We start from the raw sequence: 24,242 nt of genomic DNA on the forward strand, positions 1-24,242 counted from the left end.
GTGGTGTCGGAGAGACCGGCGCAGTAGGCCGACAGCCGTTGACGAGTTTGGAGGCACTTTCGTATCTTCTTGGACGAGGATCTTGCTCATTGCCGATGGACTGTCTGTCGGCGTCAAATGTGAGAACGGTGAGAGTTCGATTTCGGCTGGTGCGCAACGAATAACTGCGTCGTGGCGGGAGAGGAAATCCCATCCCAAGATGACGTCGTGAGAGCATGCCGCAATTATGATGAACTCGACGTCGTACAGAACGTCCTGAATGACGACGCGAGCAGTGCATACTGCTGTAGGATGAATACTCTGGGAGCTCGCGGTACAAAGGGACATCCCAGAAAGTGGCGTCATCACTTTTCGAAGTAAGCGGCAAAGTTTTGCGTCCATAACGGATACAGCGGCTCCAGTATCGATAAGGGCCGATGCGCGAACACCGTCCACAAGCACGTCGATTACATTCGATGGACTTCGCTGAGGGCTTTCACAGTTCGATAGCGTCGCAGCCCTTGCCTCCTGGACTGCGACGACTAGTTTTCCTGCTCTCGTGCGACCGAACGAGGCCGCATGGGTGACAGTGACCGACGTCGGGGAGACGGAGAGCGGCGAGTAGCTGGAGGTGGGCGTGACGTCGGCGACATAAGTGGAGGTCGGTCGTAGAACGCACGGCTTGACTGGCTGGTGACAGGTGACGCGACTCGAGGCGGCTGCACGCGTTGACAATAACGTGCCATGTGACCGGCGTAACCGCAAGCAAAGCAGATGGGCCGGTTGTCGGGGGTGCGCCATCGGTTCGCCGGGGTAGGGGTAGGTCCCGCCCATGTCGCGGTACGTGATTGACGAGTCGGCTGCTGAAATGACTGCATAGTGGGCGGCAGTCGGGGCCGAGGGATGGCGTCAGCATATGTAGCCGGCACACCCGCCTCAAAGAACGGAGGTCTAGCGGCGGCTTCGGCGTAACTCATTGGGGCAGCCGCAGGAATTACTTGGGGCGTCCTGGCGACAACTTGAGCGTAACTCTGAGGCGCAGGAGCCGGAGGTTGCGGGTGGTACTCAGGCATGACCTCCGCAATTTCCTGCTCAATCGCTCGACGGAGAGGAGGAAGAAGGGTGGTCGACGACTGTTGAACGTGCGGCGGGTGGGCAAAGGCGAGGAGGGAGATCTGGCGTGCAATTTCCTCGCGCACGCATGACGACTTCTGCGAGCAACGCGGCCTGGTCAGATATTACCGCCAAGCCAGCAAGCTCTGCGTCGCGTGATGGGGAGCGACGGGTCATCGAACGTTGCCGGCGGAGCTCCTCGTAGCTCTGGCACAGTGTTATGACCTCGGCCACGGTGGAAGGGTTTTTAGCGAGCAACATGGTGAAGGCATCGTCGTCAATGCCCTTCATAATGTTCCGGATCTTGTCAGACTCGGACAAGGTGCCGTTGGCTTTCTTACACAAGTCCAGAACGTCTTCGATATAACTGGTGAAAGATTCACCGGCCTGCTGAGATCGCTCACGTAAGCGCTGTTCGGCTTGCAGCTTACGAACTGCTGGGCGGCCAAAAACGCTGATGACGGCGGTCTTGAAATCGGCCCAAGTCGCAAAATCGGACGCGTGGTTGTTGTACCACAAGCTTGCTACGCCCGCGAGGTAAAACACCAAGTTGCTTAACTTGCCTTCTTCGTCCCATTTGTTGGGGATGCTGACGCGCTCGTAAATTGCGAGCCAGTCCTCCACGTCGGTGCTATCGGCGCCAGTGAAGATAGGTGGGTCGCGTATACGGGGGACACCGGGACATGTGCTCGTTGCGAGAGGAGGCGTTTGCTGGGCGGCGTCTTGAGGCATGGTAGATGGCAAGGTACGGAATCGGAGCTCCAGGGGCATTGAATGGGAGCAGAGCACTCTTCACCAAATTGTTAAGGTGTTTAATAGGCAGCACTCAACGACAATGAGTAATGGCGACAGTCACGGCAAGGCACGAACTCCCTGCGCGAGCGGCGTTCTTTCTTCAAGCAGACAAAGAGGATGACCCACTAGAAGGCGCTGGAGAGGGTAACCCATTACCATGTCCCAAGGCTTCTCTACAATCTATATATATATATATATATATATATATATATATATATATATATATATATATATATATATATATATGCAATATTATTTTTCATTCTCCTTCAATATTTACCTTGTTATCTTATTTTACTCGTCCCCTTTTGTATTCATTTCTTTTGTCTACGCATTATGGGTTAGAAGGGACGCTGGCGGCGGCGAGTCAAGGCGTGCTCGTGTCGGCTCCCACATTTTGTAAACTTTTGTAGTATTTTGTCGTCGAGTGTCCATGTTTGTTTCTGGAAAATGTTTCCGTAAACTTCTAATGCCCACGTGGATAGCTCCTTTTGCCACAGTGGGTGATTTTTCACCATTTTACAGACATTTTTCTGCCTGCGTCGGTGGCGTCTCACATAACGAGAACTTCGGAGACCAGGCTTTGGCCTAGCTCATCTACGCCACCCAGCCGGCCTGAGGGGCGGGTCGGCGCCACTCGTCCGTTATCATGATGAAATATCCTAGTAGAGGGAGAAAATATTTCCCCGGAGAAAGTCACTCAACAGCACGGATGGCAAACAGTGGGTGCCAGAAGAGTTAGCAACAAATCGCGGGGAGCTGACCCTAACCGGCGGCAACGCTTTCGGCGTCCCGTGGCGACAAGCCTAGCGCCCAGCGCTGAAGATTATTAGGGCAATCTGAATGCCGGTTTTTTTCAATGAACACACCAAAATCGTGATTAGACCAAGAGGTGGATTGTATATCTCGAAAATTGGAGCGGCTGCGGTGGCTCACGCTATATTTGCAGCCACCGGCATCAGCCACGATGAGCTCTCACAAGACACTCTGTGCCCGAACTTGCTGCAAAACATCATGGTGGCCAGCACTCCTAGACGGGAAAATGTCCATCGATACGCCCGCCTCAAGCAAACCCGCATCTCTCGCAAGATCCACGAACTCCGCGCGTATGAGATTGCCCCGCACTCAACGTGCAAGGGAGTCATACGTGGCATGCCGTTGCAAGACGATCCAGCGACGCTGGATGGCAAGATTGTTAAGAAAAAACCCCTCTCGCTCTGGCAGCTAAGAGAATAGCTGAGACCTAGACTGTGATTATCGCCTTTGATGGGCACCGGGTACCGAAATTTTGTTTGGTACGGAACGCTCCTGATGAAATGTCCCCTATATCTAAAGCATGTGCACGCCTGCGGAAGTCTCGGGCATTGCGCCGATGTCTGTGCAACACCTAGCTTCTTCGTCTGTCGGGGATGCGGCATTCCAAACCCCGATGAGCAGCCCGAATGCACCCCAATATGCAAGTTCTATGGTTGCCTGCACCTTACCGCCGGTAAAGAATGTGCGCATAGATTCAAGACCCGTACATCGTTTGCCGACAACGCTTTGAGCGTGCCAGACAGCAAGAGGACCTCCCCCCGCCGTCGATCCTCCGATTCGCAAGCCTCATCCAGCCCCAGCCCTAGTGGCAGAAGACGCTCGCGCTCGCGAAGTCTCCATGAGCCGACGGGGCTCCAAAAGCCGCTCTGCCCCAAGATCACGACCCGCACCACTCGACGTCCCGCTCCCGCTCCACCTCCCGCACCCGGAGCGGCTCAAACTTTACATACTTCAGTTGAACTTCCTGTCCCCGAGAGACAGAACATTTACTGAGTCACACCTTATTCACAAGTTTAATACACTCCAGCCGATAGGTATGAACGTTTGAAAGGGGGTTGTCGAATCCATTAGATATGGTACGTACACAACGAAAACCAGTGATAATTAAGCCCTTTTTCAAGGAATTTCTAACCGCGCTTATTCCGGTGAAATTGCTGGCGCTTGCTTCTGACAACATTGGTTCCGCGAAACGTCTACCTCCCTCCTACTCTCCGACGCCAATCTCGGAGTCCGCGGTAACCATGTGCTACTTCACTTCATCGAGCCCAGGATAGCTATCTTGTACACGTTCTGTGATAGAACGGAACGAAACGTCACGAGAGGACGAGAGGGAGCAAGCGATGTACGGGCGAAGGGGGAGCGCCCCTCAAGAACGCGCCGCGTCTTGATGTTCTTCTGAGGGAATTCAGTTATGCATGCAAAGCATGAAGAAATATGGAATTATTTCTATATAGAAAATTTGCGACTATATACTACAATATAACCACAGCAGTAAAGATGCGTATATTGACGGCGGCTTCCTACCACTGCGTTCTTTGAGCGGCACATACAATGTACTTTGTAATAACAAATTTAACCTCATATATATTGCGGCGTACATAAAAATACCAAATGTTTGTTGCCTTAAACAAGTCACAGTTTCGTCGCGACGACGAAGCAATGAATGCGATATCAATAGATTAGAATGTCACACGAAGAACGGCAACCAGCTCGATACTTGCAACACGCCGCTCGAGCACAAAGGACTGGCGAAAAGAATACACGCAGGATGACAGCGATCTAACAATTGTCAGAGCTCGAGAATTCCAGTGCACTGCTCAAACTCAAGGAAGGACACTCGAAAAGAACGCACAGGTACACACAGCACGAGCGCGAATTACCTGTAACGCTTGTTACTTCGTGTTTGAGCAGCGTGTTACAACCCAACGCTCTTAGACTTCATTTTCGTTAAAACTGCGGCACGTGGAGTGACCCCTCCACGTCTCTTGCCGCGTGGTGGCGTTCGACGCATCGTTTACTCGGCGTTCCACATCGTCGGTGAGTATAGAAATAAGCCACTTTTCACTGCGCGTCCGTAGGAAAATGTAGGAGCGTTGTTCTAAAGCGCACCCTTCGGGCACTCTCGCGGGTGATACTACACATACTGAAGCACCTCCGAGCTCTGCGTGCCGTTAGCGTTAAATGGTGTATATGAATAGCTCGCCGTTGTTAGGCTAAACAGCCCGTGGCGCGTGGCCGAGTTGTCAGCAGCGTGCTGTAGAGCAAGGGGTCAAAGGTTCGAATCCCGATGTTTGTCTTCAGAATTGTTTTTCTTGTGATTAATTTTCTTTGTTGTTTTTATTTATATAAACATACATATATATATCCCGGAGATAAAGGCGACGGCAAAAACCAGCCCAGAGTGTCCAAATAATTGCTATCGCAATAAAATCAGTTGCGTTAAGTTGATTTAGTGCAGCTCGTTTTAGAAACATCAAGTAAAGCCTCACCCTAGAGTTCATATTTTTTTCGAAATAAAAAACGTTTATTTCGAAAATAAAAGTATTTTCTCTCTCTCTCTCTCAGGTCCGTTTGAAAGCGCCTGTTTCATTTCTTTTCTTTGCACATTTTTTTCTTTAAGGTTAATATACTTGATGTCTCACCAAACGCGAAAATTGGCCGTCGACGTTGCCGTAGCCGACGTCCGCACCAACATGAGTGTGCAAAAAATCATCACGTGATGACATCGCTATATGACGTCATCATGACGTCACAAATAAGCCAGTATTATGAAGTCATCACATCACGTCGTCTCTTGGTCAAAGTTGGGCCGATCGTGGAAGCAGTGCAAAACCAGGTGAGGTGCAGAAAACTTGCTATGCCTGCGATCCTCGAGGGAATCCAACACCCCATTAGGTGCAGAAGGCTTTCGGTGGGGACGGTAGAGTATCAATAAATTCAATACTACCACTGGGAAGAACCAGAACAATACTGCTTTCGCCTACGAGCCGTGTTAGGCGGGTTCATAAGAGACCTTATGGGTGTTCTTGTTTCTTGAGGCATATGGCCCATCCATATGCCTATCCTGGAAGAAAACGAAGATAAAGCCATCTTTTCCGATACTCACCTTCAATTAATGTGTCGAGGTCAGATGTAGCTGTGAGAAACTTTGGGTCAATAATAGGATATTCTTCAGGATTGGTGCTTTTCAACCGAATGAAGCCTGAAGAATTTGGACGCAGAAGTATTGGCACAATCATTAATACGTCGTCTCCTTGCTTTCGCTTGTAGTAACTTTCATAAATCTGTAATATTCCATAAAAAGGATACCAGGCATGTACACTCTAAGGCAAAGGGTGTTAGAAAGGTGTGTGGGTTGTTCCTTTGGGGATCAATTTGGCTCCCAGAACAAAGAAAGTCGCAGTTTCACCGCAAGGGCGAAGCAATGAATGCGATAGCAACAAATCGTAGTGTTACATGAAGTGAGGCTGGCAGCTAACTGTTTTGTATCCGATCTCACGTAACTACAAAACGCTGGTTTAAGAGAATACGGCCGCTCCAGGGAGAGATGCTCTCCGCATAGTCACTTCGCGTTGAGAGCGCAGCACGTATAAGGGTATACGAGCCGCCAGCTATAATGGCTTTCGAGATAGCGCGTGCGCCAGCGATAGTGACCGCGCCCTTAGATTCAAAGTTCAAAGTTGCGCCTTGCGCGACGCAACACTCCCCCCCTCGCTTCTTTTAAGGCTCGGTAAAGAAGGCCTGGCGTTTTCTGTCTGCTTCGATGGCAGGCCTCCCCCGAGCGGGGTGATGTTATCGCTTGCACCCTCCGAGCGATGGGCCAGCTTGTTTGAACTCTGCTTCGGCCGCGTTCATATCCCCCGCTCGAGCGCTTTTACCCGCCGCAGAACATACAACGCGCGGGGGGATCTTATCAATTTGGACTTCATACCGAAAGGACATGACGGCGACGGCAAGAACCCGTCGAGACTGTTCATATAATTGCTATCGCAATAATCTCTTTAAAGACTAATGGCAGCGGGTGTAACAGTTAGTCCCCATGCAGCTAACTGTTACACTCTAAGATAAAATAGAGGATTTGGGGAGTATTTATGCCACACAACAATAAGCGTCATCCACCTCGCGTGCTTTCCTCGCGTTATCACCGCGGTCCCGGCGCTTCCCGGTCGCCAACGGCGCGCGCGTTATCAGTGTGACATATCATTCATGACAGGAAAGTGTCCACAGCCGGGTTTTCAAGAAAGGAAACGCGAGCAAGCCGGATGACGATATTGTTGTGTGGCAGAAATACTCCCGATATCCTCGATTTTTTCTGTTAGTGTAATCCCCACAGATCACCTCAATAGACTAACGTTTAGTCCTCACATTTACACCTTACCGGTCAATTGTTTGTCCCCACAGATCACATCAATGAACTAACACTTAGTCCTCACATTTACACCTTTCTGAGCAACCGTTAGTCCCCTCGCCGGACGAATGGTCGCTCCACTTTGTAGCGTACTCGCCCCACGGAGGAGCGAAAAGACGACACCTACACACTTCGAAGTTTGGGACAAGAACTAGTTTATTTTCCAACGAAAACAGGCTTCGAAACCAACAACCCAAAGGAGCGTGGCTGCGTATCTCCCGCGGCACGCCGGAGATAACGTGAGGCATGTTGGGCATAAAATTGGTATACGCGGACAAATAAAAATTATCGCGATCACCGGCATCAACGCCCGCTACAAGAGCCCCCCACCCCCCTAAACCGCAGAGCCAGGGAAAAAAACGAGCAAATGTGCGAGTTAGTCCATGTGGTGAGCCGGTTTCACTCGGTTGAGAGAAACGACGTCCTCTCTGTTGCGAACACGAATGGTCACAGTTTTGTGCGACCGCGACAGCACACGGAAGGGCCCGTCGTACGCAGGAGTCAACGGTGCTTTCATTGTGTCCCATCGCACGAACACATGGGTTGCCGCGTTCATGTCTGGGAACGAAAACACTGTTTGGCTGCGGCTGAAGCGTGGCGCGTTAGGTTGTAGGTGCTCCAACCAGGAATGTAGCCTTTCCATATGTTCTGAAGGTGTCGGCGTAGTGCTTGGCTTCTCACCAAAGAATTATCCCGGTAGTCGGATTGTAGAGCCGTACAGCATTTCTGCTGCACTGAATCCGAAGTCTTCTTTTATCGCTGTACGCAGGCCCAGAAGAACGAGAGGGAGCTTCTCCACCCAGTGCTCTCTATCTAATTTGGCCGTTAGAGATGCCTTCACTTGACGGTGTAGCCGCTCCACCATTCCATTGCTCACTGGTTGGTAAGCCGTGGTGTACTGGAGCCGTGTTCCCAGAAGCCTTGCCAGTGCAGAGAATAGGTTGCTCTGGAATTCTCGTCCACGGTCGGTTGTTATGCGCAGTGGGTAGTCATAGCGTGAAAACCATGTGGCCACAAACGCCTTGCGACGGTCCCGGCTGCGATGTCTAGAATCGGCGTCGCCTCAGGCCACCGTGAGTATCGGTCGACACATGTGAGCACGTATCTGTAACCCTAGGAAGGCGGAAGAGGTCCTACCAAGTCCAAGTGCACGTGGTCGAAACGACACTCTGGTGCCAGAAATGCTTGGAGTGCTGTGCGCGTGTGCCGAGTCACCTTGACTGCTTCACATGTTCGGCACGTCTTCGCCCAGCGTCGTCTGTCAGCGTTAATGCCTGGCCACACAAAGCGGTCCGTGACGAGCCTCTGCGTCGCGCGGATTTCTGGGTGGCTGAGGTCGTGAAGGCAGTAAAACACGGCACGCCGAAACTGGACGGGGACGAAGGGTCTTGGAGATTTCCGCGATGTGTTGCATGTGACCATATTCGTTGCGTATGGTAGCAGGATCTCTTCGAGCACAAGTGACAGTGGATTCTGCCGCATCTCGGTTAGCTCTGGGTCTTCCCGCTGGGCAGCGGCTAATGTCTCAAAGTCGACGGACGCTGAAACGGGGCCGATACGGGAGAGTGCGTCGGCTGCTTGATTTTCGATCTCCGCTATGTAGCGGATGTCCGTGAAAAATTCGGAAATGAAAGGAAGTTGGCACAGTTCTCTTTCCGAATATGAGGAACTGTTGTTCTTGAACGCATATGTCAGCGGCTTGTGGTCCGTTAAAATGTGGAAAGTGCGACCTTCTAGGAAGAAAGGGAAATGCTTTACGGAGCAATAAACGGCCATCATCTCTCTTCCAAAGGTGCTCTAGCTCACTTCCGCCTGTTTCACATGTTTCGAAAAGAAACCTGTCGGTTTCCAGTCCTTGCCGTCGCATTGTTGCAACACTGCCCCCACTGCCGTCGTTGAAGCGTCAACCATGAGTCGCGTTGGCGAGTCGGAACGCGGGTGCATCAGAAGTGTTGCGGAGGCAAGCTGAGGTTTGGCGTCCTGGAAGGCTTTTTCGTGCTCCGCTGACCAGAGAAACTCAGGCGTTTTCTTAGCGTCCCGGCGCAGCAAGTCAGTTAGCGGCTGCAGAATGTGTGCACAGGATGGGATGAAGCGCCTGTGGAAGTTGATCAGCCCGAGAAACTCGCGCAACTTGCGGAAAGAGGTAGGTATGGGAAATTCCCGAACTGCTTGTACTCGTGATTGGAGCGGCGAGATCCCTTGCGGGAGGATTCGATGACCTAGGAAATCTAGTGCTTCAACCCCAAACATGCACTTTTGGGGCTTCAAGACCAGACCGTGCTCGTCAAGACGCTTGAAGAGGAGCCGCAAGTGATTTTCGTACTCTTCTGGCGTTTTGCTGGTTACCAAAATGTCATCTAAGTAGACGAAGACAAAGAGCAGTCCGCGAGTGACCTCACTCATGAAACACTGGAATGTTTGTGCCGCCTTCATCAGTCCGTACGGCATACGAACAAATTCAAAGAGGCCAAATGGCGTTGTCAATGCCGTCTTTGGCATGTCCCTTGGTTCTACTGGAATCTGCTGATAAGCGGCCATCAGATCCAGCTTAGTGAAGATGGTCGTTCCCGCGAGGCCAGCGCTGAAATCATGGATCTGAGGGAGAGGATATTGGTCTGCCGTTGTCACAGCATTGAGTGCCTGATAATCACCACAAGGCCGCCAGTCACCAGGCTCTTGCTTTGGCTCCATGTGCGGCGCAGAAGACCAGTTGCTGGAAGGTCGAATAATGCCGATCTGGAGTATGGTCTGGCGATCTGGCGGACGACTTCGTGTCTTTGTCCAGCGAATCTCCTAGGTCTAGCGGTGACGGGCGGTCAGGTGGTGAGAATGTGATGCGTCACCTTGTGTTTGATTGGCGGTTTGGTGCTCCGCGGTTTGGTGATTTCAGGGAATTCAGCCAGAATCTTCTGAAAGTTTGAGTCTGTATTGAAAGAGCAAATGCCGCATGAGGACAGGTCAGACTTCAATCCTTGAGACGACGATCGCGGACGCTAACGTCAAGATTGAAGTGGCTCAGAAAGTCCGCTCCCCGGATGGCCATTCTGACGTCGGCCACAACGAAGAGCCATCGATATGTGCGCCTGAGTCCGATGTCTATCGTCATTGAGTGAACTCCATATGATGCAATAGCGGTATTATTGACTGCAATTAGGCTGGAAATGGACTTGCCGCCTCGGCGATGTTGAGCTGTTGCTGTTAGGATAGATAGCTCAGCTCCGATACTGACAAGGAGGCGTGTGCCGGTGATGCTGTCGACAACGAAGAAGAGGCGGCTTGAGCGATGGCCCGTGTCGCATTCCGCCATTAGCGACTGGTCGGCGCGTTTCCCGTCCACGAGCATGCGTGGGTGCAGCGAGCGGCTTGCTCTCTGAAACGGCGGTGGTAGCAGCAGACGCTCTACTGCGCCTCGCTTGACTGGCTGCGGTGCTTCAGGCTTCGAGCACTGGATGGCGAACGATGCCGTGCATGCCGGTGTTTGTTGGACAGGGCGAGGTTTTCAACTGCTGCAGCCAGTCGGTCAACTCTGTCCTCTAAGCGACCTAACCGGTCTGCATGTTCGGACTTTCGTGCTGCTGCGATAGACATTTTTGATGGCTCGTTGCAGTCGGTGATGCCGTCGGTGAGTTGAGCCAGACGCTCGAGAGTCACGTCGTCCGATCCAGTGAGTATCATCCGTGTTGACTGTGCAAGTCTCTGAAAAAAAAAACCGCCAGGCCTGCGCTGAAACCGCAGCACAGTCACAGCGAAAGCTGGAAGAGCGGCGTTTCTAGAGTCCGTTGTAAGCTCTCTTGGGGCTACAATACAAGTACACTAAAAAGGTACCCACTACGCCATAAATCACAATTTTTGTGAAGTTGGGAAGAACCTTCTAAGCCATTGTCATTTTGCGGAGAAGCGAGGCACCAGCTGCACGTCTGTAAGGCATTATAGGAACTTTGTTGACGCCACGACTAATGACGATGAAGAATTATGGCTCAGCTCTTAGTAATGGGTTGGAAGCGTTAAACGGCCCACCAGTTATGTCGTTTGCATTGGGTGACGCGCAGGCGCTATTTCCCTCTCCCGTCATGCTGTATAACATACATTGACGTGTGAGAGACAGAGGGGGGGGGGGGGGGGGTTAAGAACTTTACTGAGACCCCGAGGAAATGGATCATGCGCTTATGGGCTTCCTTGGCAACCAATACAAGTGCACTTGCGACGAACCCACTACGCTATAAATCATTGTAATTTTACTGAGACCCCGAGGAAATGGATCATGCGCTTATGTGCTTCCTTGACAACCAATACAAGTGCACTTGCGAGGAACCCACTACGCTATAAATCATTGCAATTTTTGAGAAGTAGGGCAGCAGGCACTCTGCCATTTTTCGTCATTCTACGGACAGCGTTGGTACCTGCTAAACGCATGTAAGGCATTATGCGCACTTTATTGATGCCGTGCCTAATGACGATGAAGAATTATGACAGAGCCCTTTGTAATGGGTTGGAAGCATTCAACAACCTACTCGTTGCGCAATTCGCATTGTGTGACGCCTGGTTACAGAATTCGCGTTGTGCGGCGCTTGGTGCTTATTTTACTCTTCTACCACGCTATATTGCATTTGCTAATGTGCTTCCTTCCCGACATGAAGCCTGTATAGGACCTTTTTGCAAAGCAGCTTCAAGCACCGGTATGGCTCAGAGGTTGAATACTGGGCTCCCACGCAGAGGGCCCAGGTTCGAACCTCGTTCCATCCTGGAATTTTTAGATGCGAAGTATTTTAAGGCGGAGCTCAATCCGGTGGTGGTGGTGGTGGTGTGCGGCGTGACCACCCTTACTGCGCATGCGCATACCCTCTCCACACACCTCCTCTCCACTCACCCTCTCCCCTTTCCCTCTCCACTTTCCCTCTCCACATTCCCTCTCCAGTCCCCCTCTCCCATACCCATTTCCATTGTTCCTCTGAAACGCGGGCTAGACATGCCGAAATTCTCTCCTGCGCAACGCCGCGGTGAGCTCGAGCACATGCGCGTCCACTCCCCTTCTCTCTCCTATCCTAAGCTGCCCCCCTCTCGCCCGCCTGTCGACAGCGTTCCCCGCTCGCCCTGTGAGAATTAACGGCCAGGCTAGATGGAAGATACGACGCGCGTAGCGTCCCTCTTCGCGTTCCACGACGCGAGGTCGGTAGCATGCCCAACGATCGCCAACGGAACGCGATCGTGCAAGTGCTCCGGCTTCGCATCGCCTCACTTTAGCGGGAGATGGTGTAATTTTTTTCTTATTTCGTTTCTTTTTCTTATTTCGAGCGATACTGGTTACGAACACCGGCGGCGGCGGCGGACAACTATGGCGCCAAAAACGGCCGGTCAAATGATCTCATAACAGCTTTCGCTGTAAAACAACTCGCGAAGCAATGGCTGGTGACGCTCCTCCGACGCTTGTTAGCCCAGCAGCTAACGCATTCGGTGGAGTAGTTGTGAGGGACGCTGGTCACAGATCTCTTCATGAGACAGGACTTGTTGCATCCTGCTCTGGTCGGACACATCAAGACGTTTCTCGACGGTGCTTTTTAGTTCGTCGTAGGCCTTCTCCGATGGAGTGGAGGCGAGCACATCGTCTACGGCGTCAGCGATGTCAGGTGGCAGTGTTGCAACGACGTGGAGGTATTTCGACTCCTGCGATGTGATACGTCGAAGCTGGAAGCGGGCCTCAACTTTGCTGAACCACACCATGGTGTTTTGGGACCAGAAATGAGCAGGCTTTATCTCGTAGGCGTTGGTTGTAGATGAGCTTGAAGTGCCTTCCTCGTCTGATATGACTGCTGTTTTAGATGCGAAGTATCTTAAGGCCGAGTTCAATCCGGTGGTGGTGGTGTGCGGCGTGACCACCCTTACTGCGCATGCGCATACCCTCTCCACACACCTCCTCTCCACTCAGCCTCTCCTCTGCTTCTCTCCACTTTCCCTCTCCCCTTTCCCATCTCCACCTTCCCTCTTTCCACTTTCACTCTCCCCTCCCCTCTCCCATACCCCTCTCCCCTACCCCTTTCCACTCTTCCTCTGAAACGCGGGCTAGACATGCCGCAATTCTTTCCTGCGCAACGCCGCGATGAGCTCGAGCGCATGCGCGTCCCCTCCCCTTCTCTCTCCTCTCCTACGCTGCCCCACTCTCGCCCGCCTATCGACCGCGTTCCCCGCTCGCCCTGTGAGAATTAACGGCCAGGCTAGATGGAAGATACGACGCGCGTAGCGTCCCTCTTCGCGTTCCACGACGCGAGGTCGGTAGCATGCCCAACGAACGCCAACGGAACGCGATCGTGCAAGTGCTCCGGCTTCGCATCGCCTCATGGTCCCCTTTAGCGGGAGATGGTGTATTTTTTTCCAAACGCCCGGGTCACCACTTAGTAGCGTACTCGCCGCACGGAGGAGCGAAAAGAAGACACTTACACTACTCGAAGTTTGGGACAAGAACTAGTTTATTTTGCAAGTCAAACCCCCTTCAGAAAAGACGCATATTTTGGATATGTAAGAGGCCTTATCATAGGATTGCGCAGGGCTCTCCTTCAGGGGCTGCGAAGGTTCGTCGAAGCGCCCCTCCGTTTAAGTGAATATGTGGGGCAGACTTTGATCCTCCCTCTTGGGTGACTAAGGGGGGTGCGCGCCCCGTGCCCCGCCGGCGTGCGCACGCGTATGGCTCTTATTATATATGGCAACGTCAGGCGACCACATTTTGTTCAACCCTCCACCTTCACTGCCCTCTCTGTAAAATGTGAAGTAAAATAGAAGAAATTTCACAGTGAGCGTATAGTTATTTACAGCGCCACCGCCCAGGATTCAACAAAAAACGTGAAGTATGGCCTCCGAAATTTTTGCGAATACGAGACTCGAAACGAGATATCACATTTTACTTTACTTTTTGTAGCAATGCGTAGCAATAGAAGCTATTTTTAAGAAACAAAGGAAAACCAATGCTGCTTTAAAAGATGGCACTAAGAATAAAGACCCGCCATCTTCTGCGGCGATTCAAACCCGGGGTGCTATTCTGGACTTCCGCCATTTTCTGTCAAATTTGACGTAGGCGTGACGTGTACACAATGATGACGCAAACGGATGAAATGCTTGCGAAACGTGACGTGAAGGGGACATAAGATGCAAAGAAACGTGCAATTAAATAGTATTTTGTATCTGAAATTGTTAATGCAACAACAAAAAAATAAAAGAAAAGTGAAGCGTTTAGTTTTAAAGTTGTGAAGCAGACGATATCGTCTGCAATTTAGCGCCATATTTGGAGATGAGCGACAAAGCCATAGTAACTTTTTTAGCCAATGAGCGAGCCAGCCAAGCCAGCGTCGACATTGCCATCATCGTTATTTCGCTGGTTGTTTTGTGCAGGTCTCTATGGTATAGGTGTTCTGTGCTTATGTCGGCAGATCGCCGAACAGTGGGCCGCGATGTTGCATTTTTTTACCGATCGTCCCCGTATGGGGAGGGTGGTTTGCGACTTACTACTGGAGGTACGACGGGAGCCGTGACAGACGATGACAGAGCGCCTTTACCGCCTGGGCCCCAGCAGCAGGCCGCCGCCGGAGTGGCGGTGGCTATGGCGAAGTAAAGTGGCGGCAGCTCGAGCTCGAGGCGCGGAATGACAGTGCAGTCAGGTAAGCTTGCGTTTCACTGGGGTGGTGTTGACGTTTCAGCTATGCACATGCTTATTGCAGGAGAACAGGCGGAGGGCCGTTCAATTTGGCGACGCACGTTTCGGTGGACGACGCCCGCATCGTTACAAGTAAGCGCTTCGACCCCGTCTTGGGCTGCGGTGGCCCTTCGTTCCCAGGGCCCGCGGCGTCCAAAAGCGCTGCCGATAGTATAGAGATAAGGAACTGCACAGTATTGCAAGTATTAATAATGCCCCTTCTGTTCCTTCTGTATTTTTTGTTGCGGTGGCTGTTCCGCGTCTAGTTTATCTTAAGTAATGTGCCAACTATCCCAACAGCCAGCTGAGTTATTTATAACGTCTCCGATGCGCGAAGTATCTTCCTGAACTGTCGTGATCATTAAGATGGTGCTATATGTTTTGCTGAGGATGCGTAAGGACTGCTGCAAGTAAAAGTTACAATCATGTAAATATACCTAAGCAGAAGCAATAAGAGTTAAGTTTCAGGACCTCACGTTACGCGCGATCAGTTGGATCTGAAAGATAAAGTCTAGGCCAATCTCAATCCACAGAAGTGATGCATCTCTGAAGGTGTTAACTGTGGAAGGTACTTCCACGTTGCTTACAACATACGGATAAGAAGTGCATAATAGCCACAGATAAAGAAGAGGAATTGTAGTATTTCACGCAGTTGATGTTACATTGTACTGGCAGCACTAAGGAGTGCCCAAGCTGCATACAAAGAGATGCCTTTTTTCTAATTGTCCCTGTTTCAAAACTGGGTGGCACAATATTAGAGGCGTCCTGTGTTGTTGTTGGCAGCAGTGAATGATAAGACAAAGATGTAAGCAATGAGACAACTTGACTGCTTTTTATTATTGCGAGGATGATGAATTGACTCACAATGATGAATTCACAGATCAATTGACTCACAATACATTCTGAAATATCACATATTACTCTTGCATGTAAACTTCTATAGTCCACCAGAGAAACCAGGGCAGAAAGTAGCTACGCAGTGCTGTGCTCACGTTGCCCCTTTCGGTGCTGGTTCGTTTTGTGCCTATAAGCGTTTACATAGATTACCAACCACAGCAAGCTCGTGCTCTTGCATGTGCGAGTGGCTACTACATGAATAGAGCTTTTGTACACACCTGCCAGACTCGTACAGTCATCACAGGGGTCCGCATTGTGAATAAAGTGCTGAAAACAATGCTCTGGAATGGCATTCCATGTTACGTGCACTGCTGCAAAATAACACAGGCTGTTTACAGAGTCACTATGGTCTCAACAAACTAGTCCTGCTATGATTTGCGGCAGAAGCTGAGCATGCTTTTGCCTGACTGTTTGGTACAATTAGCATGCTCTCAATGAATGAACACAATGAAGCTTTTGTCAGAATACAATGCCTGCAAGAACACAAGTACAGGGGATAGGTATAGGGTCGAACACAATGCAAGTGGCTACTTTGTCATGAGAAAAAGCAAGAGCTTCTTGTGTTTCACGTTTCTGTGCACATCTCGCAGGAATGTAAACCCCATTACATCGAGTCGTGCCCAGCTGTGAACCACTACAGAGCGTGATCCTGCCTTTGCCTACCCGCCTGGTACATGTCTACTGCAGCCGTATAGTCGCTATTGTTGTAGGTGCGCATCTTCTCATTCGAGTTATTCAGTGCAAGGGATGTCGTCTGGCTCAGGCAGCTGCTGCCAAACACCGAGGTTGTGAAGCACGACACAAACTGCGATGATCTTCGACGTGAAGAGTGGGCCATAGTACAGTGTTCTGTACCTCTGCAAGCACCTAAAGTGGGCCTTGAGGACTCCAGTGCACAGTTATACGACGCACCGCAGTGAAGAGTGGGTGCGGTGGAATCGGGCAGCAGAGGAACCTGCAGGATGTGCTCCAGGGATGGGGTTAAGCAGCCAAGGTTGAAGCGAGTATGCACTATCACCTGTGGAGGACAGTTTTCCAATTAGCATAATATGAATGTATACATGAATATGTACTATTCCTTTCTCACTTCATTTAACTTATTCGAAGACATCGTGTCAGTGATATGCACTGCTTTCCTTTTTTTACAGCTAGACATATTGGCAGAATTGCTTGTCTGGTTAGGTTACATAATTACGGCTTTTCAAATGCTCCAACGAAAAAATGGCTTTATTTCCACGTGGTTTGTAATCAACTCAATTCCTTCGTCAGGAGGAATGACAACGAAGCTACTGAACTGCAACCTTTAACTTCTTTCATAGAAATGAAGGGGCGAGCGACAGAAGGCGCATCTTCTTTGGTGGTAAGCGTGTTGTGCTTTCTTTTGATTGCATGGGACTGATGTGCGGCTGCAGACGGTCGGCACACTCAAGGCTTGGTTTCCCTGAGTTTTTTTTGTGCTTTTTATGAACCATGACTGAAATACCTTTGAGTTGTCAGTTGACTTATTTTATTGCTATATAGCACATGGCTGTGCTTGCTTATTTGTATTTTTATACAAGTTGTCCTTTCTACACATAATTGTATTTATGAATGTACAACATCTATGGCAGTTGTATTTGATGTATTCTTTTTTTTAACATAGCCTCAGAGTGTAGCATTTTCTGTGTCATCGCATGCTTACTATTTATTATTTCACCACTTTATAATAAAGGATCATACAATGTCTTCATGAAAGTTTATTTCATGCTTCACCTTTCTATTGTACTAGTAGTCTTTCCCATGACCATAGAAAGACAAGTTGCAATTATAGACTGAGAGCAAGTCGGATTATTGTGTGCCGCCTCGGGTCTCAATATGACTTTTCTCAAATGTGTGCATGAGAGAATGTTCATTCAAGGGAACACGAGTACCACTAAAGTAGATAGTGTTCGACCAAGGTAGCTGCCAGTAATAACATACGGGGCAGAAATTTGGACAAAGAGACTTGAGTAGTTAAGAACCATGCAGCGTGTAATAAGATTACCATGAGTAATGTTTTGGCTTCACTAAGACACCACACAAGCATTCTCACGCTTGCATACCAAAGAGCTATTCACCAACCTGGCCACGGCGTCCACTGCCCAGTCCTGGCTCACGGTGGATGTCTTCCACATAAAGGCGTCGTGCACGGGCCCCGAGTGCGAGGGCAGTCATCGGCAGGGTGGGTCACATACCTGCAGAGTGTTGTTTGCATTGGAAGGAAGTCGGCAACATCAATACAACCAGCTACATGCATAACAACTGTAACTGTGTGGTCCAACGCACTTATTTCTCTCGAGTTGCTTTCGGAGCGCAGCTTCGACAGCTGTATCTTTCATTTCATATGTGGCAGTTACTGCATGTCTGTATATCACTGTTTATGAAATTAGAGCGCAATCAGCACATTTGATTTCCTTTCATGCATTATTTTTCTTAAAAGCTGCCGCGATCAAATATGAAGCTCGATGAACTTTTTATGGTGTCAAGTCACCCCTGCCAAAACTAAATAGTGATGGAAACTCCGTTTACCGCGACTACTGCGTTCTTTTCTATCACTGCAGTTGGAGCCACGGCAAATGTCGTTAAAATACTGGAGAGTGCCGAAAAGCTGTATTTCACGTTCATCCTTTGCATTCTACTAACGGCATGCGCGAGATTGAATAAGATGAAATTTGTTCTCACCACCATGGCGCTGAGGGCGTAAAAGTTCTTGCGGCAAAAGTAAGCAGCCTTGTTGGCGTCGTCCTTTTCATGCGGCGCACTTATGCACACAAACGTGTCGTCGACCACCTCGATGCAGCCTTCAAATCTTGCATCTATGTGGACAAAGCCTTCCATTTGGCAGGGAGGGCGATCCATTCATTGCCGAGGCGCTCGACGATCGCTTCCATGACAGCTTGAATCGTGAGACCCACACTGGACTAGCTCGTCGCCACGTCCTCGTTGTTCGCGATCGCGTCGTGGTAACTGCCGGTGGCGAACAAGCGAAGGGCGCAAAGCACTTATAGCTCAAGAAAAACAACAACAACGGTCGGGGCTGATCTCGTGTCCGTACGCCGCCTCTCCAGGTCCTGGCGAAGCTCCCCGCACAGCCATCGCACGATGTCCTTCGTCAGCCGGCACCACAGTTGAAACAATTGATCGGTCATCACAAAAACATCGCGGTACTAGCGGAATTCTCTTTCTTCCTGCAGTTCCAGTCACTACACGACAAAGGGCAGCGCCATTTTGCTTCGCTAATCTAGCGTTCTCCTGCGGCGAGAACCGCAACTTCGAACAGGCCAAATTAAACAGTAACCTTTTATTTTTACAAGCAAGCTTCATGTACAACACTTTATAATATTATTAACCGAAAACATGCTTGTAAAGTAACTCACGGAATGATATGTGCACATACGTATGTGAGGCTGCACATCGAACAAGCAACTCAATTTACAACAATATGGCGGCCAATTTCGGGCACTTCATCGTTCTCACATTTTAAGCTGCAAATTTGGCAGGATGCAACGTCACGCAACGTCATATTGACGCTACAAAGAGTGAGGTCCTGTGACGCAATGGGCGCCATAAGCGCAATGTCCAATCGTGTTGCAGACATGGTGGCTCTTCGTTAAGCGGGCAGTAGTTTCGATAAGCCGCAAGTAGACCGTAGGCACAGCTTAGTACCATATTTCAGTTTCGTTGTTCAACCCAAACCTTTATTTCTACACGGCAGGGCACGGCGAAGCGTTACTTCCGAAAAAATTAACTATTTTTTGTCACGTTACGTCATCGCGGATTCCTGTGTCGTAATGCCATTGCAGCGCCACAACGCGAACGATCTCGCGTGACCAATCAAATAAGCAACATGGCGGAATTTGACAACATGGCGGAATTTGACAATGTCCAGAATAGCCACCCAGCCGGGCCTTCTGAGTCGGAAGCGGGCATTCTAACCCTTCACCACTTTGGCGGAGCCGCGCGCAACTCTTACGACGGCACAGTGCAGACTAGCGATCGCAGCGCCACAAGCGGATTGAACCTGTTTTGGCTTCACTTTCTGTACATTGGTGCTGCGGCAGTTCCGAGAATTCCCCTGTTCTAGCACACTCTACTCATGATTTACAATGGAATCACGTGAACGCTCCGTACTTGGGTGTATGAATGCACGTATGCCTAGTCAAGCCAGGACCAGCCGAGTGCCGATCAGCTCTGCTCGGTCCCAGCTTTGAACGATAAGTGCAGCTGCCCAATACACTTTTAAATGCGAATGCATTTCTTAGTCTGGCTATGTCAGGCGTCCGGCATTGTCCGCGCGCCTCTCCGCTCTCACTTCCTCTCCCATAGCAACAGCTGCGGGTGCGCGCGCTTATCCTCGCCCCTAGCAACCGGAGCAGGTGGTGCGGGCGGAGTAGCGGAGAGATAGTTTCGCGCTTCCTCACGATTCCCTTCGGGGAGGTGGGGGCATTTTTTATGATACGTACAGAAAAGTGCAGTTTTTTCGTTAAGGACGCACAAAGCTGCAGAAAGTTCCTTTTGAGTTTTGTGTATGCTGTTTTAAATGTGTTTGACCACCATGCGCCTTTTTTCCCGCGACATCAGTCGCATGGCTGGAATGCTGGCTTGCCGCATGCGCTTGGCATTTCGTGCGTGATACTGAAAAGCCACTTGAGCAGCCTGCGTCCTTTTACCACATTTCTCTATTTCTCAACATTTTAGTTGGCCAGTGGTAAGCAGGGTGCTTTGGCCGATTCGTGTGCCACATATGTGGCGCACGTGTGATCCTTTCATCAGTTTATTCAGTGGTGGAGAGTGCTTGTTCTGTTCTCCATCCTGGAACTCCGTAACCGGGCTCTACCTTCCCCTTCAACAATGCCGAACGATGTTACACCGCAGAATGCTACCACACCCCAAGCTGTCCGCTGTCCTGGTGTTCCAAGAGAGTGGGATCCCATCATTTTCAGCGGTACTGATGAGCAAGACGTCGAGGACTGGCTGTCTTCTTATGAACGAGTGTCAACAACACTCGCTCGGATGACAACGACAAACTTGGGCAAGTCCACTTCTACCTGAGAGGATTACCGAAACTCTGGTTGAACAACCACGAGGCTCAGATTTCCAACTGGGCCTCTTTCAAAAGGACCTTCGCGGGCGTATTCGGCCGACCAACCGTGGGAAAGCTCCGCGCAGAACAGCGCTTGCGTGATCGCGCCCAACTGGCTGGCGAGTGCTTCACTTCGTATATTGAAGACGTCGCAGGCCTCTGCCGCCGCTTCAACCCTGTCATGTCCGAAGCCGACAAAGTGCAGCACATATTGAAGGGAATTGAGGACGATGCGTTCCACATGCTTGTGGCGAAAAACCCTCAAACAGTTGCCGACGTCATGCAGCACTGTCAAAGCTACGATGAGTTACGAAAGCAGCTCATTTCCACGCGACGTCCTAGCTCGGACACGGCGGTCTTGTCGCAGCAGATTCAGCAATTCATCCGAGAGGAAGTGGCGCGCCAATTGTCTCTTGCGCCCTTTCTCCCAGGCAATACTCATGGGCTCACTTCGCCGCTGCGACAAACCATCGAAGAGCAAGTCTCCGAGGCACTTCCGCCCACTTTCCAGCAACCGCCTGTATCTGCGCCCCTCACCTACGCCGACGTTGCGAGAAGGCCGTCACATGCGCTGCCACCCATCGCGGGCTCTGCTCCCCAAACAAACGCCTTTTACGCAACGCGCGCGCCGGCAGGCGCGCACGTTCCTCTTTATCGCCGTCCTGCAACGCCTTCCGTTAACCCTTGGCGCACATCGGATAAACGGCAATCTGCTACTACTGTTGTCTACCCGGCCATGTTGAGCGGTTCTGTCGCCGACGCGTCCCTTGTCCATGTACCGTTGACGACAGCTACAACTACGCCCGCCCAGAGCCACCACAGTCAATGCCTCCACACGCTACTTCAGACACCTCTTCATCGAACCGCCGCGCCTTCAACCCACGTCGATCGCCCTCCCTGCGGCGACGTTCGCTTTCGCCAATGGTTCATCGACCACCACCCGCCCAAACGGAAAACTGACCATCGCAGTTCTACTACACCAACTCTACAAGACCTCGTTCCCTACCCAGCAACTCCACCATTTGGTGGTATGTGTTTAACGTTCATGCAGTGACGCGTTTATTTGAAGACTGCCACAGATGAAGCGATCAGCGGTCCAAGCCGAGCAAGCGCGAGCACCAAAACAACCTTCCTCGTCTTCTTCTTTCGCTGGCGCTCTTGTCTGCGCCCTACCATGTTACAGGACCAGTAGTTAGTAGCGGGGTTTGCCCTATTACTGTGGAACATAGCTGCTTTCCACACTGGCGCAGGAAAAAAAACGCCAGGCATGCGCTGAAATCGCAGCACAGTCACAGCGAAAGCTGGAAGAGCGGCGTTTCTAGAGCCCGTTGTAAGTTTTTTTGGGCCTACAATACAAGTACACTAGAAAGGTACACTAGAAAGACATTATGTGCACTTTGTTGACGCGACGACTGATGACGATGAAGAATTATGGCTCAGCCTTTGTAATGGGTTGGAAGCTTTAAACGGCCCACCAGATATGTAATTTACATTGGGTGACGCCCGGTCGCTATTTCCCTCTCCCTTCATGCTGTATAACATACGTTGACGTGGGAGAGAGACGGGGTGGGGGGGGGGCGAAGAACTTCACTGAGACCCCGAGGAAATGGATCATGCGCTTATGAGCTTCCTTGGCAACCAATTCAAGTGCACTTGCGAGGAATCCACTACGCTCTAAATCATTGTAACTTTACTGAGATCCCGAGGAAATGGATCATGCGCTTATGGGCTTCCTTGGCAACCAGTACAAGTGGACTTGCGAGGAACCCACTATGCTATAAATCATTGTAATTTTTTAGAAGTAGGGCAGTAGGCACTGTGCCATTTTTCGTGATTCTACGGAGAGCCGTGGTACCTGCTAAACGCATGTAAGGCATTATGCGCACTTTGTTGATGCTGTGCCTGATGACGACGAAGAATTATGGCAGAGCCCTTTGTAATAGGTTGGAAGCATTCAACAACCTACTCGTTGCGCAATTCGCATTGTGTGACGCCTGGTTACAGAATTCGCGTTGTGCGACGCTTGGTGCTTATTTTACTCTTCTACCACGCTATATTGCATATGCTAATGTGGTTCCTTCCCTACATGAAGCCTGTATAGGACCTTATTGCGAAGCAGTTTCAAGCACCGGCATGGCTCAGGCAGAGAACTATAAAAAAAGATTTACCGATTGATGCCTACGGGATCAGGTTTTTACCAGTTAATGAAGAAGACGATGGAGCACCTTATGATACTGTTATGTTGCTCGGCCTCCACAGTATTTGGAAAAAGTACATGGCAGTCCGCCATGCCGACATCAATACACTGCCCATTCGTGAATATTTCCGCCAAATGATCACGAAGTTTATTGAAGAGTGTAAAACTAAAGACCCAATTCCAGAGTGGCTCGAACATCTTGAGCCACTTATCCGTATAAAGGAATTCTAGTCACTATGTAACCATTCCGGTCTTTACCTCTGTATGTACTGTTTATGCACTGTAATATTATTGTATGAGGTGCAAAAGTAAGTAATAAAGAAAATTTCGAGCGAAATTTTCTTATTCTCGAAAGAGAATTTCGAGCGATACTGGTTACGGACACCGGCGGCGGCGGCGGCGGACAACTACGGCGCCAAAAACGGCCGGTGAAATGATCTCATAACAGCTTTCGCTGTAAAAAATGGGAAGCTCGAAGCTCTTTCGGTGTACCCATCGTTCGCGCAGATTGAAGGAGTCACAACCGCGCTCACGCGAAGTGTTCGCACCGATACCTCCTCTTGACGAGTATGGCCACCGAAGGGGTCATGACCACGCTTTCGTGGAACTGTGGTGAGTGGTGGAGTTTCCGTGATTTCTGGGGCCAGTTATTTCGTTTTCAGATGTCTGCTAGGGATTTCTTGTTGAGTAGAGGGAATTAACTCTGAAATTAACGGTTGGCGTTGAGGCAATTAACTCCAAAATGTTAAAAGCATTAAACAAATTATTGTTGCGCATTTTTCAATGCCATTCGGACTGTCACTTCAAACACGAATTTTGCTTGAAGACTGGGTAGAGGGGAACGGCCTTCCAATCCACAAATCAGGTGACAAACAACCCCTCTAAATTACCGCTCCACTTCAATAAGAAGCACCCCTGCGAAATCATGGAACATTTCATATGCTCTGACATAATGAACTTCCTTGACAATAACAGTTGTTTTCATTCTTCCCATCACCGATTTCGTCAATAGTTTTCTACATTGCACTGTGCCTATACGTCAAGGTGTGTGACCGGGCTAGCTGCTGTTGCATAGCTGCGTAAACAGAGCGCGAGGGGCAAAATGACAAGGGACCGACGAGTACTGGCGCAGACTTCCAACTAACATTTATTAACACCCTACATGGAGACAGAAAATGAAATAGCACATGTGATCACAGCTCGTTCACTTGTGCATGAAGACAGGAAGTGAAAAAAACTGAGATTGCAGAAAAAAAGA

At 50.2% G+C, this 24,242-nt stretch overlaps 1 protein-coding gene across 1 annotated transcript in view; it reads right to left on the minus strand.

The window, feature by feature from the left end:
- Nucleotides 1-24,242, minus strand: part of LOC119385467 (4-pyridoxate dehydrogenase-like) — a 106,539-nt gene that overhangs the window by 18,833 nt on the left and 63,464 nt on the right. Inside the window, exon 10 of the mRNA XM_049413998.1 lies at nucleotides 5,810-5,987. Within this exon, the coding sequence (XP_049269955.1) occupies nucleotides 5,810-5,987 (178 nt within the window). The remainder of the gene's footprint in view (nucleotides 1-5,809; nucleotides 5,988-24,242) is intronic.

The sequence above is a fragment of the Rhipicephalus sanguineus genome, chromosome 3 (assembly GCF_013339695.2).
Source record: "Rhipicephalus sanguineus isolate Rsan-2018 chromosome 3, BIME_Rsan_1.4, whole genome shotgun sequence".
NCBI classification, from domain to species: domain Eukaryota; kingdom Metazoa; phylum Arthropoda; class Arachnida; order Ixodida; family Ixodidae; genus Rhipicephalus; species Rhipicephalus sanguineus.